Below are 19197 nucleotides of genomic sequence, written 5' to 3' on the forward strand. Positions count from 1 at the left end.
CACCTTAGATTGCACGCGCAGTGCCCCAAATTTGAAATAGGAGGACCGACCAAGCATCTTTTTCCATCTCCCGGTTCCTAAAATCAATGCCATATACACGACGTAACAGGGATTAAACTGATAGGAATAGTACTACTACTAACGCAGAGAGAGGCAACGCAGAGAGAGGAGTCTGAAGAAGAGGAGTCAGAGTAGGAAGGTGGCTTTGAGGAGTTGGAAGACTAAACACAGCAGGCGTCCCAGGGGCTTTGTTGTCACCTTTCGGGACCCTTGGTGTTGTACGTGGCTGGGTGGAGGAAGAGACCTTCAATGACATCAGTGAGGACAAGGAACGGGACATGGCTAGCTTGGTATCCGACCTTGTGCAAATGGGGAGTTTGCGATTGTGCAAATGGACTGTTTGCGGTGCGTTAAACGGGGAGTTTGGTCTGTCACTGTGAAGCGGGCGTAACCCTTACACTACCTGATCGATACAACATCACACCTGATGTTCTAAAGCACATTATTCCAAACAATTTAGAAACATAGAAACATAGAATGTGACGGCAGATAAGAACCATTCGGCCCATCTAGTCTGCCCAGTTTTCTAAATACTTTCATAAGTCCCTGGCCTTATCTTATAGTTAGGATAGCCTTATGCCTATCCCACGCATGCTTAAACTCCTTTACTGTGTTAACCTCTACCACTTCAGCTGGAAGGCTATTCCATGCATCCACTACCCTCTCAGTAAAGTAATACTTCCTGATATTATTTTTAAACCTTTGTCCCTCTAATTTAAGACTATGTCCTCTTGTTGTGGTAGTTTTTCTTCTTTTAAATATAGTCTCCTCCTTTACTGTGTTGATTCCCTTTATGTATTTAAATGTTTCTATCATATCCCCCCTGTCTCGTCTTTCCTCCATGCTATACATGTTAAGATCCTTTAACCTTTCCTGGTAAGTTTTATCCTGCAATCCATGAACCAGTTTAGTAGCCCTCTTTGAACTCTCTCTAAGGTATCAATATCCTTCTGAAGATAGGGTCTCCAGTACTGTGTACAGTACTCCAAGTGAGGTCTCACCAGTGTTCTGTACAATGGCATGAGCACTTACCTCTTTCTACTGCTAATACCTCTCCCTATACAACCAAGCATTCTGCTAGCATTTCCTGCTGCTCTATTACATTGCCTGCCTACCTTTAAGTCATCAGAAATAATCACCCCTAAATCCCTTTCCTCAGATGTTGATAAGTAGGACTCTATCAAATATTATGTACTCTGCCCTTGGGTTTTTACGTCCAAGATGCATTATCTTGCACTTATCCACATTAAATGTCAGTTGCCATTTTTCTAGTTTACCTAAATCATTTTCCATTTGGCTTATCCCTCCTGGAACATCAACCCTGTTACATATCTTAGTATCATCCGCAAAAAGACACACCTTACGATCAAGACCTTCTGCAATATCACTAATAAAAATATTAAAGAGAATGGGTCCAAGTACAGATCCCTGAGGTACCCCACTGGTGACAAGCCCAAGCTTCGAATATACTCCATTGACTACAACCCTCTGTTGCCTGTCACTCAGCCACTGCCTTACCCATTCAACAATATTGGAATCCAAACTTAAAGATTGTAGTTTGTTGATAAGCCTTCTATGTGCAACAGTGTCAAAAGCCTTACTGAAATCGAGGTAAGCAATGTCTACTGCACCACCCTGATCTATAATTTTAGTTACCCAATCAAAAAAATCAATAAGATTAGTTTGGCATGATCTCCCTGAAGTAAACCCATGTTGTCTCTGATCTTGAAATCCATGCGTTTTTAGATGTTCAACAATCCTATCCTTTAACATGGTTTCCATCACTTTCCCCACTACTGAAGTTAGGCTTACTGGCGTATAGTTGCCCGACTCCTCCCTATTACCTTTCTTGTGAATGGGCACAACATTCGCTAACTTCCAATCTTCTGGGACTACTCCTGTTATCAATGATTGGTTAAATAAATCTGTTAATGGTTTTGCTAGTACACCACTAAGCTCGTTTAATAGCTTTGGGTGTATTTCATCAGGTCCCATTGACTTATTTGTCTTTACTTTTGACAGTTGAAATAGAACCTCTTCCTCTGTAAACTCACGTGTAATAAATGACTCATTTATCCTTTTTCTTAACTGAGGTCCCTTTCCTTCATTTTCACCTGTAAATTTAGGAATGTTAGGTGATTTATGCCCTTTATGGATTAAACCCAGACTCTGCATCAACTATGTAATTTTCCATGGGAGTTTTGCCATGGATCCCCCTCCGGCATGCCACGGTCCAGGTGTTAGTCCCCTTGAAACAACTTTTCCATCACTATTGTGGCCAGAAAGAGTCCCTGTGGGTTTTAAAATTTGCCTGCCTATTGAAGTCTATGGCGGTTCGCCCGTTCGCGAACATTTGCGGAAGTTCGCGTTCACCATTCGCGAACGGAAAATTTTATGTTCGCGACATCTCTATGCTTCAAGTTAAAATGCAACTTTTATAATGACTTCTTGAGTCTCAAAATTATAAAACCCACTGAATAGAATCCCTCAGAACAGAACATATATGCAAAACAGGTGTTGTCTCAAGCACACCTGATGCAACTAATCAAGGGCTTTTTTAGTTGCACCAGGTGTGCTTGAGCTGGAACACTTGAGATACCTTAACTGGCTAGGGGTTTGTTGAGTGTCACGTTTGATTGCATGTTAGAAATAAGTCAAAAGAATCATCCACAAAGTTAAGAGAAGAGATCATCGCCCTTCACAAACAAAGAACAGGATACAAAAAGAAAGTGAAGGCACTAAATGTTCCTAGAGACCTCATTGGAAGCATAGTTTGCAAGTTCAAAGTTGAAGGAATAGTGGTTACACTACCTGGATGGGGCAGAAAAAGGTAGATATCAATGGCTGCAACCAGATTTCTAAGAGGCAGGTTGTGACAAAAAAAACCTAGAATGACTGCAAAAGACTTGCAGCAAGACTTGGTGGCAACAGGCACTGATGTTTTAGTGAGCACAGTAAGGCATGTACTAAACGCAGAAGGTTTCCATGCCAGAATTCCAAGATGTACATCACCACTGACTCAAAAGCACACGAAAAGTCTGCTTCAATATGCTCAAAGTAATAAGCAAAAAAAGTTTTGGGATTCTGTTCTGTGGAGCGATGAAACAAAACTGGAACTTTCTGGCCCAGCTGATCAGCGGTATGTCTGGAGAAAGAAGAGTGAAGCCTACGGTGAAAATTACATTCTGCCTACAGTTAAGCATGGTGGTGGCTCGGTGATGCTTTGGGACTGCTTTGAATCCTCTGGCACTGGAAATCTACAGCAAGATGGATTTCATGTGTCTATGAAGAAGCTTATGCTTGGGCGTCATTGGACCTTCCAACAAGACAATGATCCCAAGCATACCTCAAATTCCACCAAGGCTTGGTTGCAGAAGAAGTCCTGGAAAACAGTGGCCATCAGTCACCTGATTTGAACCCCATTGAAAATCTTTGATGGGATTAGAAGAAGGAGGTTGCAGCACGCAAACCCAAAACTATTAATGAACTGGGGGCAATTGCTCATGGGCAAATGGGCAAAGATTCCTCAGAAACACTGCCAGAAGCTGGTGTCTGGTTATGCATCTCGTTTGCAGCAGGTCATAACAGGAAAAGGGAGCTCTACTATGTACTAAAGATGCTTGCCGTGAAGGGGTAGAATAATATTGAGACTGGAGAAATCATTATAAGCAGTTTCAGTTGAATTTGGTGAAAGCACTTGAAGCATTCCTTGTGTTGAGTTATTTCAATTGCTTTTGATGATTTGTTAATTGCAAACAGCTGAAAGTCTGTAAATTAACCCCAGGTAAATAAATCTGGTTTTCAATGGGGTTTGAAAAATTTAAATTGCAGCTGTACCTGTCTTAAAACTTTTAGATACCGCAGGTGCCAAGTACATGTATGGCGTGTACCCAATGATAAATAGGGCTGCCACAGTGTACAGTACTGAACTACATGTACTATAACAACTGCCAGGTCTAAATCTATTACCTGTGCTCTCTTCATTTATTTTTTTACATTGAAATTTGCCAGATAGGTTATGTTGCCTTTGAGAGCGTATGGTAGCCCAGGAATGAGAATTACCCCCATAATGGCATACCATTTGCAAAAGTAGACAACCCGAAGTATTTCAAGTGGGGTATGTCCAGTCTTTCTTAGTAACCACTTAGTCACAACACTGGCCAAATATTAGTTTTTTGCTTTTTTCACACAAAAACAAATATGAACTCTAACTTTGGCCAGTGTTTGTGACTAAGTGGCTACTAAAAAAGACTAAACATACCACACTTCCAATACCTTTGGTTGTCTACTTTTTCAAATGGTATGCCATTATGGGGGTAATTCTCATTCCTGGGCTACTACACCGTCTCAAAGGTAACATTACTAAGCTGGCAAATTTAAATTTGAAAATGGAACATTCTATATTTGACCCTGTAACTTTCCAAAACACCATAAAACCTGTTAATGGGGGGTTCTGTTGTACTCGTGAGACATCGCTGATTACAAATATGTGCATTTTTTTGCAGTAAAACCAGTAAAAAAAACAGTATTAAAATTGAAAACAAAATCTTTTCTCACATTTTTTTAAATTTTATTCATAATAAATTATGTTCCATATATGAATAGTTAATGATAAATTAAAGCCCTGTTTCTCCTGAACATAATGATATATAATAAGTGTGGGTGCACTTAATGTGACAGCAGTGAATTACGGTGGAACAGACATGTAGCGCAAATTCCAGTTTTTGTTTACGTTTTGTTTTGATCAGAACGTGCACTATTGACTCTGTCCTGAAGGGGTTAAAGTTTTTTTTCAATTTTTCATCATATTTTGTTTTTTAAAGTAAAATATATGACATGATACAAATAATGGTATGTAAAGAAAACCCAATATATAATTTGTATGGGAACAGTAAATGAGAGAGCGGAAAATTACAGCTAAACACAAACACCGCGAAAGTGTTAAAACGGCTCTGGTCCTTACCGTACAACATATCCAAAACAGCCCGGTCCTTACCGTACAACATATCCAAAACAGCCCGGTCCTTACCGTACAACATATCCAAAACAGCCCGGTCCTTACCGTACAACATGTCCAAAACAGCCAAGTCATGAAGGGGTTAAAGGTGATTATTGTTATTTATTTAGTTATCTATCTTAGCTTGACAAACAATGTTGTCCCTCGTCCCCCTGTCCATATTTTGTTGTTCCCCCCTCCCCTCCCCCCCACATACCTGTAGAACACATCTTAATTTTAGGTAGAAGTGTATAATTTTACAGTTTTGCTTTTTTAGAATTCTCATTCCACTATCATATTAATTTTATCACCACACCTGTGAAACCTGTGCGGGTGTTTTAATTAACGGTTTGGATATATTCGGAGCAATAAAAAGGTAATTTCAGTAGCTGGCATGGCTCAGGGCTCAGAAAGTCCGCATTTCATTTACATTTTTTACAAACTGCTAGCTTAGATAGAGTACGTTTGTTTGCATATAGCTATTAAGGTATAAGGGGATGGAGTACAATTTAAATAAGTAATAAGTCATAAAGGAAAGATTGCGTTATATATTTACTTTAATGCTTATTTTTATGTTGTTTAAATTGGCATTCCACCCGGTGGCTTATTAGGATGCCAGAAGTCACCGTTATTCTGATCTATAACGGGCTCATCAAGTGTTAAATACTCTATAAATATAATTATTAACCCCTTAAGGACTGAGCCAAATGTACACGTTCTGATCAAAACAAAACGTAAACAAAAACTTTAATTTGCGCTATATGTCTGTTCAGGCGTAATTCACCTCTTTTGTATTATGTGCACCCACACTTATTATATATAATTTTATTCAGGGGAAACAGGGCTTTCATTTAACATCAAATATCTAGGTATGAAACATAATTTAATATGAATAAAATATAAAACAATAAGAATTTGTAAAAAAAAAAAAAAATTAGTTCTACGTGACATTCTAACTCTCAATGTCATAATACTGTTTGCTTTTACTGCAATAAAATACACATATTTGTATTCAGCGATATCTCACGTGTAAAACAGTACCCCCTATGTACAGGTTTTATGGTGTTTTGGGAAGTTACAGGGTCAAATATAGCATGTTAAATTTTTCAGTTTTTTCACATTGAAATTCGCCAGATTGGTTACGTTGCCTTTAAGACCGTATGGTAGCCCAGGAATGATGGCATACCATTTGCAAAAGTAGACAACCCAAGGTATTGCAAATGGGGTATGTCCAGTCTTTTTTAGTAGCCACTTGGTCACAAACACTGGCCAAAGTTAGCATTTATATTTGTTTGTGTGTAAAAAAAATGCAAAAAACAATTATGAATGCTAACTTTGACCAGTGTTGACTAAGTGGCTACTAAAAAAGACAGAACATACCCCATTTGCAATACCTTGGGTTGTCTTCTTTTGCAAGTGGTTTGCCATCATGGGGGTAATTCTCATTCCTGGGCTACTATATGCTCTCAAAGGCAACATAACCAACCTGGCAAATTTAAATGTAAAAAAAAAAAGGAAAATGAAGCCTTATATTTGACCCTGTAATTTTCAAAAACACTATAAAACCTGTACATGGGGTTTCTGTTATACTCGGGAGACTTTGCTGAACACAAATATTAGTGTTTCAAAACAGTCAAACGTATCACAACAATAATATAATCAGTGAAAAATATATATATTTTTTATTTTTTTACGTATTTACATATTTATTTTATATTATATATATATATATATATATATATATATAATGATAATTATATATTTAATCAATCTCATTCTATGTGTATTTTGATATTTATATATATATACCGTACCGTATATACTCGAGTATAAGCCGAGTTTTTCAGCACATTTTTTGTGCTGAAAACCCCCAACTCGGCTTATACTCGAGTCAAAGTCTGTATTATGGCAATTTGGATTACCATAATACAGACTGGGGGGAGAGGGGTGCTGGCAGAGCTGTACTTACCTTTCCTGCAGCTCCTGTCAGCTCTCTCCTCGTCCGCGCCGTCCGTTCAGCACCTCGGTCAGCTCCCAGTGTAAGTCTCGCGAGAGCCGCGGCTCTCGCGAGACTTACACTGGGAGCTGACAGAGGGAGCTGCACAGACCACGCGGAGGAGGAGAGAGCTGACAGGAGCTGCAGGAAAGGTAAGTACAGCTCTGCCAGCCCCCTCTCCCCCCACTGAACTACCAATGACACTGGACCACCAGGGAAGGAGCCCCCCTCCCTGGCCAGCTAGCAAGCAGGGAGGGGGGACGAAAAAAAAAGATGATTAAAAAAAATAATAATAATAATATAATAAAAATAAAAAAATAAATAATAATTAATAATATATCAAATGCCCACCACCACCAACACATACACAAACACACACTGCATCACACACTGCATCACACACTCACACTTCATTCATATACACACACTGCACTCACACACACTGCACTCACACACACTGCACTCACACACACACTGCACTCACACACACACTGCACTCATACACACACACTGCACTCATACACACACACTGCATTCATTATATACACACACTGCATTCATTATATACACACACTGGAAATAAATATTCAATTAATATATACGCACACACACTGCACTCATACACACACACACACACACTGCACTCATACACACACACTGCACTCACGCACTGCACTCATACCACACTGCACTCATACACGCACTGCACTCATACACGCACTGCACTCATACACGCACTGCACTCATACACGCACTGCACTCATCCGCGCACTGCACTCATCCGCACACACACTGCATTCATACGCACACACACTGCATTCATTATATACACACACTGTAAATAAATATTCAACTAATATAATTTTTTTAGGATCTAATTTTATTTAGAAATTTACCAGTAGCTGCTGCATTTCCCACCCTAGTCTTATACTCGAGTCAATAAGTTTTCCCAGTTTTTTGGGGTAAAATTAGGGGCCTCGGCTTATATTCGGGTCGGCTTATACTCGAGTATATACGGTATTTGTATCTATGTTTGTATATATATGCTTAGATCATATATATAATAAATAATATATATGATCTAAGTATATATAATTGAATTTTACACTGTTTTAACAGGCAGCAGGGGGAGTACCTGTCATTCCAGGCACTCCCCCTTCTGGCATTGCAATGGACTATGCCGTCCATGTGATAGCGAGATCCTCGCAAGGGCCTCGCGATCACATGGCCCAGGGAGGCCGAAACTGACAGAGGGGGACTCCCTGGACTGCCAGGTGAGTCCCCACACCGCGATCGCTGGCGTGGGATCGCCGGCGACCGGGTAAGTAGTAAGGACGGGGGGGACGTGCTATGCCGTCCCCAGGCGTTTAGAGCCGGATCCCAAGAACAGCATAGCACGCCCGCCGTCCTTAAGGGGTTAAAGAAACCACTAAGTCCATCGCTCATTTAGCAGCGTCTCACTAAAACAAAACACATGAGGGCAAATCAGAAGGGTTGACATGGAGGCACCCTTCTAGGGGTATAAATTACCTGGCATGCATTTATACTGCCTCATATACGGTTTCAGGGTTACTTACTACAATGAGAACTCGAAGGGAATTTCAAATTTAAACAACTTTAACTTAAAGAAGCAGTTTGGGTTTGTACGCCATGCCTCTACAGCCTCACTGCTCAATTCTCTCCCATTAGAACAGTCCTAACCACACCTCCCAAGGCTGTGACTGACACAGCCTGCATGAAAACAAAATGGTTTCAGTTTCAGTTCGATAGTAACGTACGTTAAAAGATTTTTTTGCTTGCTCTCTAACTTTAACTTTTATCACATATTTCTTATCTCCTGCTTATCTCCCGCTCTGTTAATAGCTTGCTAGGGTCTAGCAAGCTATTAACAGAGTGGGAGATAAGAAATTCAAAATTAAACAGAATATACAATAAAGGAACATTGACATTTTACAGGAAGTGTTAGCAGCTACTATTTGTTTCCCTGGGTGCAACACTACCGTTGGAATTGGTTGTTGCCTTTAGTATGTTCTCACCTTTGCCCTTCTACTTCCAGGTAGAGGAGTCTGACATATTGAATGGAGCAAAGGCTGGCGCAGTACAGGGCCAGGAAACAGAAAGTCCAACAAGAACCTGGCCAAGGAGGGACTGCAAAATCCGGGGAACCTGAACCAGCTAGCAGGGGCTACCGACGGGCAGCGAAAGAGAAAATTCTGAGTCTGTACTCGAGGTGGAGAAAAAGGCAAAATGTGGAGCCTCCTAATCCTCAAATAAACAATCAGAGGATGCAGGTAAGACCAGAGAAAGGCACGGAAAACCTAGACTCTGGTGTCGCTAACCTCCGCCTTGACATTCCAACTTGTGGTGTTTATCTGCTAAACTGGGAGTTGGGTAAAACGTAACCTGGAAATTGCCGATTGGAAAAAAAAATGTCCAACTCAGCTGTTTTCTTGCTCAGCTAGTTTGGCCCAGTCTGGGTACTAATGCTCTCCTGCAATCTGCAAAACAATCCGTGACTCCCCAGTATGCGAGGTGCCCGTAGCACCATTAACATCTGTTGATCGATTTATTTATTTTAAATGAAAGCGAACCATTAAATGATTGCAGCACCCTGTGTCGTTATGTGTGCTGCGTTCTAGGCCTTCGAAGTGCGCTTTCACCTGCACAGTGTCCACGTTGGAATGTAACCCACACACTGTATTGACACATTCTATAGATTAATTAAATGCAAATATGAAATATAAAATGAAACTTCTCAGGGTTTAAATAAAGAAAGTTGCTTATTAAAAGTCCTTGCATCTCTTGCTGATCCCCATTGGTTGCATTGTGTGTGCAGTAAGCTTTGCCCAGCTTTGGAAGTCGCTGTCAGCCGATCCTAGGCTTCCCATGTTCTCAGTTATTGCTTAGTATGGATACTATGCATTCCAACACTCTGCAACGGCTCTATTCATCAGAACGCATGAATGGAGCTACTGCTATATTAGCAATAGCTCAACGTATGCTTTAACTGTAGCATTAATTGTGTGTGTGTGTGCCTGGCTAAAGTCCCTTCATATTATGAAGGAGCCTGCCAGGGGAGGTGGGGACCTGTATACCGCTGCAGTGGGCAAATGGCATATGCATGGACAGGCAGGGGCTACATGCACTGGGTCAGTTTGTAAGGTAAGTTCGCATTTCCTGTCTGAGTTGCAATATAAACCAGCCCCATTTTTACAAAGTTTAGAAGGGAAATTATGTAGTTGGTCTCTTAACCCCTTCATGATCAGTGACATGCTCTCATAGTATAATTGTATTTGTTTAACCCCTTCATATCATGTTGAGCTATTATAGTATAATTTGATTTGTTTAACCTATTGCCCTAAAGGTTATTTTATTACAAGTTATTACACATTGCTCTATATGTTCCAATAATAACATTCATATGAAGCTTTCAGGAGTGATGTTACTTATTGGAACTGATCTGCGCGTTCTTATATTTTTATATATCTGTTATCGATGCATTGCTTCTACTGAAGCCATCGTTGGCTTTAAATTACTAATACGAAAATACGTTAAACGAATGCTTTTATTTTCTGCAGCATTGTGTCTTCAAATATCACTCCTTCCTAAACCAAGATCCATTTCAGTTTCATTTAATTTAACGCTATGCATAATTACCATTTCTTTTTTTAATTTTTTTTTTAGTTAAAGCTGCTGTAAATGTGGCATTTCTATATTGGTTTTGCTCCATTAATCAGTGATTTCAAAGTAATTTTGGTGTTTTAATGCAAAGTTTGTAATTAATCCAAGCAGGCTGCTAAAAAAATTAAATTGTTGTATTGCCTGCAGTTGGTCACTAGGTGGCAGACTTAGCAAGTTCTAAAGGCTTATATAAAGTTTGCAATGTAATTTTAGAGGCGACTGAAATTGGTACATCAGACACTTATAAACTGCATTTCTCATCATGCTCTGGCTGAGTATAATATGAAATATTTGTCCAGATAGCTTGACAGATAAATTGTAATTTCAATCTATTATATCTTGTATGTAGGGGTTTCAGATAGTGTCCAAGAATATAACTTAAACTGTTCCGTGAAGTCATTCGATAAAGGATATATAAGCTTTTTACAGGAGCCAACTGGCCTTTTAAATAAAGCCACAGATGCCTTCAGAAACGTGTTTACAAGCACTGTCTCTCCAGGTCTGGAGTGGTTAGATAAATGGATTGGTAGATGAATAGACAGGAGGCAAGATATAGAGATACTAGGTTACATAGATGAGAAAAGACAGTCCCTCTAACAGCATCCTAAACTGAGCATTAATTTCATTGTAGCGTTCGAGAAACACAGCCTTAAAAATATAAAAAATACCAAAAAAAACAAACCAGTTTTAGAGAAGCCAATGCTGTTCGCTATTGTTCTGCAGCATTAACAATTTAAGAGTGGGATAGAGACAGATAGAAGGTTAAACAACCAGATACCAAAGATAGACAGAAAAAGAAAGCAACATTGGAAGGGCGTGCAGGTGTGAAATATAGTGAAAATTCTATTTTTGTGATTTAGAAAACGCACGATACGAGATTATGTTGTATTCTTTTAAGTTGTAACTCAAACAGAAATGTTTAATAAATAGTAAGAATAACTGGTCTGTTTATTTCCAAGGTCCAGGAAAGAAGTCCATCAGTCCATGAAGATGCATCGGATTCTTTACTTACACCCGCTCAGAGCCAACCATTCTATGTCATTTTGCTCTTAAAATTCCTGCTCTGGCTGGTGCTGTTTGGCCTTTTTGTCGAGCTTGAGTTTGGCCTGGTTTATTTTGTTCTTTCCATGTTTTATTGGCTGTATGAAGGAACCCGAGGACCACAGCACCGAAAACAAGGAGAAATGAGTGCCTACTCTGTGTTTAACCCAGGCTGTGAGGCCATTGAAGGAACCCTGACTGCCGAACAATTTGAGAGAGAGCTACAGTATAGGCCACTGGCTGGGAGGTGATGTCAGGGAGCACAGGGTGAGCTTGGGTGGTTACTTATTTTTTGACTTACCCCATTTATAAAATTGGATTTTTATCCTTCGTTTAAAGATATGAATACACTACAATGTCCCTCACTGCTCTACTGGTCTTGGAGATTGCTTTCTCCGGTCTCGTCAGGATGACCGTGATGGTCCTGTTAGAAAGATTCACAGCTCATGGTAAAGAGTCTGGGTCTCTCAACCTTATCACCTTACTCTGAATCTGCCAAACCTTTTACTGAAAGCTAAAGACTAGCAATGCACCCCAGGGGGAGTGATAGACCAACCTCCACAGCGTATAGGAGGAAGGATGTCGGCAAGAAGGATCAAGTGTATCACAAGGAATCGGCACAACACACATCGTCACTGAAACAGTGCTTCAATCAACCCTTTTAACTTCGAAGACATTTTAATACCTTGTAATGACGGTTTAATTTGGGTGTTATCAATCTGAACAACCTGCTGCTTGGATTTTCCATTGCATGTTTTACAAGTTAAAATAACAGTAAATGATTTGGGAATTGTGTTTCAAAAGTTATTCTGAGGCGAGGTTCTAGAAGTGGAGCTGTCACCATGGAAATCAATAGCGTTCTTGCTGATTTTTTTCCCCCCGTTTACAAGTTTTCCCCAGTACTGCTGCTCCTTCCTCCAATTGATGATTCTATTTATCTCTCCCTTGTTAGACTCATATTAGACCTTAGGAAATGCTTTGTTTTTTTAAAAAACAATCACACAAAGGATGGAGGGATATTTATAATGAGAAAGGTCATGGGCAGAGTTCTCGAAAGGGAACAATTATTATAGAAAGCAATATAATTTTCCTGCTGTTTGCTCCATGCTTAGGTCGTTGTCCCAGAATGGCTCTTTACGAACAATTCCCTTATTTCTTAGTTATGTTAATATTGTGTTTTCTATGCTGTGCTCCTTGAGGCTGGAAGCATTCAGTACCCAAAACACGTGCCCATAAAATGCATCTGTTCTGATACCTTAGAATTCGGAGAGACCGATGCCTAATGTTTAGCAATAAACACTAATAAATACAAACACATTTTGATTCCTGTGTTTTGTTTGTTTGCTTTGCTTAACCCTTCAGTACTAAGCACGTTGTGTTAAAATGTTAGCATTGCGTTTATTTGAAATATGGGATGCTTAGCTGGAAAGCCGCAATCTTAATATAAATATTAGATAAATAATCAGAGATGCGTGAACATTAAGATTTTGTAAATTTACACACAAAAAATAATAATTGGCATATTCATGCTTTAAAAATATTTAGAAGACACAATCTAAAATATTAACATTGAAGCAGGAATACAATGTTTGTCCCATAAATAAAAATAGGGAGATATTCTATTATGGATATTGGTAAAGAATCTGGCTCTGGGTATAAGTGTAATTCTCTCTTTATTTCTGTAATGAGCTCAAAAGAAGAGATCGGGAGTGAGACAGGAGAAATCACAATAATGTTATGTACTCTAATCCGTATTATTGGGTTAGGCATGCACTCTCATTGTACAGAGCCAGTTTCCTGGCTCCTGGTTATTAGGTTTGTGGACATCACTGTGTTGCACTATCCCTATTTTTCTCTAGCTGTGTTCTTTCAGCAATCTATATGATGAAACACAAAATATGTAGTGTGATAGTGTAAAGGTATAGAAAACTATAAGGTTTTATTTGTGGTGGAGAGCTAAATTAATTAATTCTGTAGAAATTGTAATTGGCATTGTCATAAGCAAAAAAAAATGATTTCCCTTTTTTCTTTCTTTTTTTTTTTCTTCTCATGCATAATGTAGTATGTATACTTATTGGGTATCAAAACTGATTTGTGTTCTTTAAAATATATTAAAATTTGAAATTGATATGAAAAGAGCAAAGTACATAGCTAGATGAAATGTAGAATGATACCTGTGAGCACAATCTATAGACAGTTTGTTCAGCTTTAGTTATGTGAAGTCATGTTTAGAGGATGATTATGTTTTACCACCTGTGGGTATTCGTTTACCTCTTGTTATATCTCGGACTGCTCACTATTGCAAGATTTATATAAGAAATGGTTGCTTCTTACGGGGAAGAGATAGCAGGTTCTTAGTCTGTTATGTGTTTTTTCTTTGCTAAAGCAAAACAACTAGAAGGTCAAACCTCTACACAGGAAAAAACATGTGTACGTAATCTGAATTGTCTTCGGATGTCTGCTTTCAATTACACTCTACTTTCAACTATATCTTCTTAAAGGGACAGTCTCAGCATCGAGTCTTGATTTAACCCCTTAAGGACCAAACTTCTGGAATAAAAGGGAATCATGACATGTCACGTGTCCTTGAATTCTCAGTGTTCGGCTTAGCGGTTCCTCTAGGGAGGGATCGTTCTTCTTCTATGTTGCCTTCTTGGGACATACTGAAAAAGAATACCACAACAACAATGAACTGATTAATAAAACACAGTTGAGTTTATGTAGAAGTGGCTGGCTAACTAGTGCCGAAGCAAAAGACTATCTACCCCGTGACAGGTGAGGCCCTGCTAGTTGCCAAGCGGCTGGTGAGAGGCTCTACCTATGATTTGGGCATGGGGCTCGAGCCACTAGCGTGGAGGCGAGGTGTCGGCCTCTCGGTGACAGTAAAAGATAAAAAAATGTGTGGGCGTGTCAGGTGAGGCCCTAACTATAAACCCGATTGGTGGGTGAATGCGAGGCTCTAACTATGATTTGGGACGAGGGGCGAAAATCTACGTGTTGAGATTGTCGAGTTGGCTTCGCGGGACCAATTACATTGTACAACTAAGGCCAGCTCCTAACCTTTTGTTGAAATGTGAACGAAAATGTATTAGTACCTGATAGAAACAGGAGACAATACTGATCCAGTAATTGTTTAATGGTAGAATGTCACCCTGAAACCTGAAATTAAGGTGCAGTTTTAAAAAGGGGTGGATATCATTAGGGACACCTTTAAATATATAATTAGCCTCCTCTTAATTGACAGTATTAGATTACGCCAATCCCCCTTCCTTAATGGCTGACAGTTATAAAGTTAGCATTATTCCTTTAGTGTACTTACATTTCCATAATCAACTACCAGAATAGTGCACGAATTGGAATGGACAATTTGTTAAAGATTCAATCAACCTAGCCGAATGGAACCGTAAATGCATGAAATTACATATTGAATTAATGAAAATAACCTGGTATAGCAGGTGTATCGAGCGTTCGTTTGTTTTGTTCGTCGGAAACATGTGAAACATGAGCAGAGAATGTCGGATGGCGGTAAAGCCCTAACGGAACTCAGAAATAACAGAAATTACACAAAAGCTTCAGTATAATCTGTCTTAATGGTTGACAGGTAAAGTAATACATTATACAGCGGTTAACTACATTTGCTTAAAGGACCACTATAGGCACCCAGACCACTTCAGCTTAATGAAGTGGTCTGGGTGCCAGGTCCAGCTAGGGTTAACCCATTTTTTTATAAACATAGCAGTTTCAGAGAAACTGCTATGTTTATAAATGGGTTAATCCAGCCCTCAAATCCTCTAGTGGCTGTCTCACTGACAGCCGCTAGAGGCGCTTGCGTGATTCTCACTGTGAAAAATCACAGTGAGAGCACGCAAGCGTCCATAGGAAAGCATTGATAATGCTTTCCTATGAGACCGGCTGAATGCGCGCGCAGCTCTTGCCGCGCGTGCGCATTCAGCAGAATGGGAGGAGAGGAGGAGGATCGGAGGAGGAGAGCTCCCCGCCCGGCGCTGGAGAAAGGTAAGTTTTAACCCCTCTCCTCTCCCCAGAGCCCGGCGGGTGGGGGCACCCTCAGGGCACTATAGTGCCAGGAAAACGAGTATGTTTTCCTGGCACTATAGTGGTCCTTTAACCCCTTAAGGACACATGACGTGTGTGACACGTCATGATTCCATTTTATTCCAGAAGTTTGGTCCTTAAGGGGTTAACTTAATCAAATAGAATAGTAAATGCATGAATTAACTTGATTGAGAAGATTGATGTTTTAACCAGATTGTGAAATTGGTCAACTGGTTGGTGATGGAAAATTAATCTGCAGCTCTCTGGAAAGGTAAGGATTATTGTTAATAATGATGTATTCTCTTGAAGTCTGGAAGGGATGGGGTTAATGAGAGAGGTGCTTGTGAATCAGCAAGGCAGGGAAGGATTACTGGACTGTGGGTCGTGAGAGCCGTATTCTGTAGGTTTACGGCAGTGAAGAGTTTACTGTGGGTCTTGAAAGGCATACTCAGCCGGTCTCTGCATTTTTATTTGTAATTTTTTTTTATTGGTATGGTTACACTGTAGTGTACCATTCACCAAGCTAAAGTATAGTAAGTGCTCGAAATGTAAAATGAATGGACCTGGTATAGCAGGTCTAAAAGACATTCGTTTCGGATGGACATTTAAACATAATAGTTATTTGTGTATGCGAACGGCGGGAATAGCCCAAGCATGGCTATTCTCGCCGATTACCTGGACGTTCGTGTGTTTCGTGTTACTGCGCTGGAAGTGCTTCAACTGAGTTTTTTCCCGAATGGGGAACGCTGAACTGTCGGGAAGAACAAACGTCCGGAAACCGGAGGTGCGGGTTTATCGAGGAGGCGCGAGGACCAGGAGAGAACAGCGCACGTCTGCCAAAGGTGGGAAGGGGGAGTAGCGTTTTTATAGGAACGCTAACTCCTCCCACAAATACAGGCCTTCAGCCTTAAAACTTACAAAAAAATTCCCAATCTGCTATTTCTGCTAAATTAACACAAGCAGAAATTGGAGGCAGAACCATTACAGACCAGGAAAGAGGGACATTTAATTCTAGACTATTATAATTTTTTTTATTTCCCACACCATAAACTCCTGACCAGCACTAATGTCCCTCTCTTCTGTCATAATCTCCCTCCTTTCTAGGAGCTCCATATTGTTGGTGTGTCTGAGTGTGTAACAGAGCTCCACAGCAATAATACTCCCAGCAATGTGACTGAGTGTATAACAGAGCTCCACAGCAATATTACTCCCAGTAATGTATCTGAGTGTATAACAGAGCTCCACAGCAATATTACTCCCAGTAATGTATCTGAGTGTATAACAGAGCTCCACAGCAATAATGCTCCCAGTAATGTGTCTGTGTGTATAACAGAGTTCCACAGCAATAATACTCTCAGTAATGTGTCTGAGTGTATAACAGAACCCCACAGCAATAATACTTCCAGTAATGTGTCTGATTGTATAACAGAGCTCCACAGTAATAATACTCCCAGTAATGTGACTGAATGTATAACAGAGCCCCACAGCACTAATACTCCCAGTAATGTGTATGAGTGTATAACAGAGCTCCACAGCAATAATACTCCCAGTAATGTGTCTGAGTGTATAACAGAGTTCCACAGCAATAATACTCTCAGTAATGTGTCTGAGTGTATAACAGAGCTCCACAGTGATAATACTCCCAGTAATGTGTCTGAGTGTATAAAAGAGCTCCACAGCAATAATACTCCCAGTAATGTGTCTGAGTGTGTAACAGAGCTCCACAGCAATAATACTCCCAGTAATGTGTCTTAGTGTATAACAGAGCTCCACAGCAATAATACTCCCAGTAATGTGTCTTAGTGTGTAACAGAGCTCCACAGCAATAATACTCCCAGTAATGTGTCTGAGAGTGTAACAGAGCTCCACAGCAATAATACTCCCAGTAATGTGTCTCAGTGTATAACAGAGCTCCACAGCAATAACACTCCCAGTAATGTGTCTGAGTGTATAACAGAGCCCCACAGTAATAATACTCCCAGTAATGTGTCTGAGTGTATAACAGAGCCCCACAGCAATAATACTCCCAGTAATGTCTGTGTGTATAACAGAGCTCCACAGCAATAATACTCCCAGTAATGTGTCTTAGTGTATAACAGAGCTCCACAGCAATAATACTCCCAGTAATGTGTCTTAGTGTATAACAGAGCTCCACGGTAATAATACTCCCAGTAATGTGTCTTAGTGTATAACAGAGCTCCACAGCAATAATACTCCCAGTAATGTGTCTTAGTGTATAACAGAGCTCCACAGCAATAATACTTCCAGTAATGTGTCTGAGTGTATAACAGAGCCCCACAGTAATAATACTCCCAGTAATGTGTCAATAAGACACATTGTTCTTGTTGTAAATTACATTTTCAGTTATATCAATGATTACCAGTAGGTTAAGAAGTCACTGAAAATGTCCTGAAATCGACAGACTTATGGCCGCATCCCTCATCAATGAAAATGTCTGTCTTTGACCATATTTAATGTCGGGATGTGTGTGAAAAGGTGAACTCACTAGCCAAGTTTATGTTTCTATAGATGGTGCAACCTGGAGCATCTTATATTTTTATCCAATTCTACCTCAAAGCTACTCTGAGATCAGACATGACCGTAAAAGCTGGACCTCAGGCAGACTGTGCTTATCTATTGCGGTGATCAAACATTGTAGCAGTAAGTATTCTAATGTGTCTTTCTACAACTTCTCTCACTATGCATTAAATCTGTATTTTAAATCTACTTTCTTTACAGCCAGTCAAAATATTGGGCAATTTTATAACATTCTACAGAATAAATTTGAATAAAACATGAAAATTATTTACACTTAAAATGTTTAGAAGGTTTGATAAAATCAGTTTTTTCCCCAGCTTTTAGGCATGCTGCAGTGTAAATAGCATAAAAGTTGTGACAAATCACCGATTTAGAGATTTAAAGACCCACAAAAAGATTTTAAATGCCTTAAAAAGGGTTTGAAAACAGAAGCTCTTGGTTCGAGAAGACCAGAAGGTTCTATTAAAGACACATGCTGTTTTATCGGCTGCTAGGGAGTCTCTATATTTTAGCGTAAAACCTGCAAACTTGTCTTTAGTGCTAACAGTCACTTTAGGCACCTGCCCATGGCACCGGACTAACAGCCGATTCCGAAAGAAATGTCTTTTAAAATGCATTAATGAATTATTTGAAAACAATACCATGCATTCAATATCCAGAACCACGCTGCATTAAAGCTAGGGAGGAGAGACCGGTCGTAACCCATTTTTACCGTGACCCCCGTCCCTGCTGCACAATTTATATAGCTATGTACAATATATATACACACACACAGAACCATGGGCTATCCATAAATAGAAATGGTTAGACTGTCAGCAAATCTTGGATTTTA

The 19197-nt window shown here is 39.8% G+C and overlaps 1 protein-coding gene across 1 annotated transcript in view; it reads left to right on the top strand.

The window, feature by feature from the left end:
* Positions 1-13097, top strand: part of SAYSD1 (SAYSVFN motif domain containing 1) — a 44684-nt gene extending 31587 nt beyond the window's left edge. The window contains exons 2-3 of the mRNA XM_063441556.1: positions 9109-9343; positions 11693-13097. Coding sequence (XP_063297626.1) covers positions 9131-9343; positions 11693-12025 — 546 coding nt within the window. The 5' untranslated portion in view covers positions 9109-9130 and the 3' untranslated portion in view covers positions 12026-13097. The remainder of the gene's footprint in view (positions 1-9108; positions 9344-11692) is intronic.
* The last annotated feature ends 6100 nt before the right edge of the window (positions 13098-19197 follow it).

This window comes from Pelobates fuscus, chromosome 2 (assembly GCF_036172605.1).
Source record: "Pelobates fuscus isolate aPelFus1 chromosome 2, aPelFus1.pri, whole genome shotgun sequence".
In the NCBI taxonomy this organism is placed as follows: Eukaryota; Metazoa; Chordata; class Amphibia; order Anura; family Pelobatidae; genus Pelobates; species Pelobates fuscus.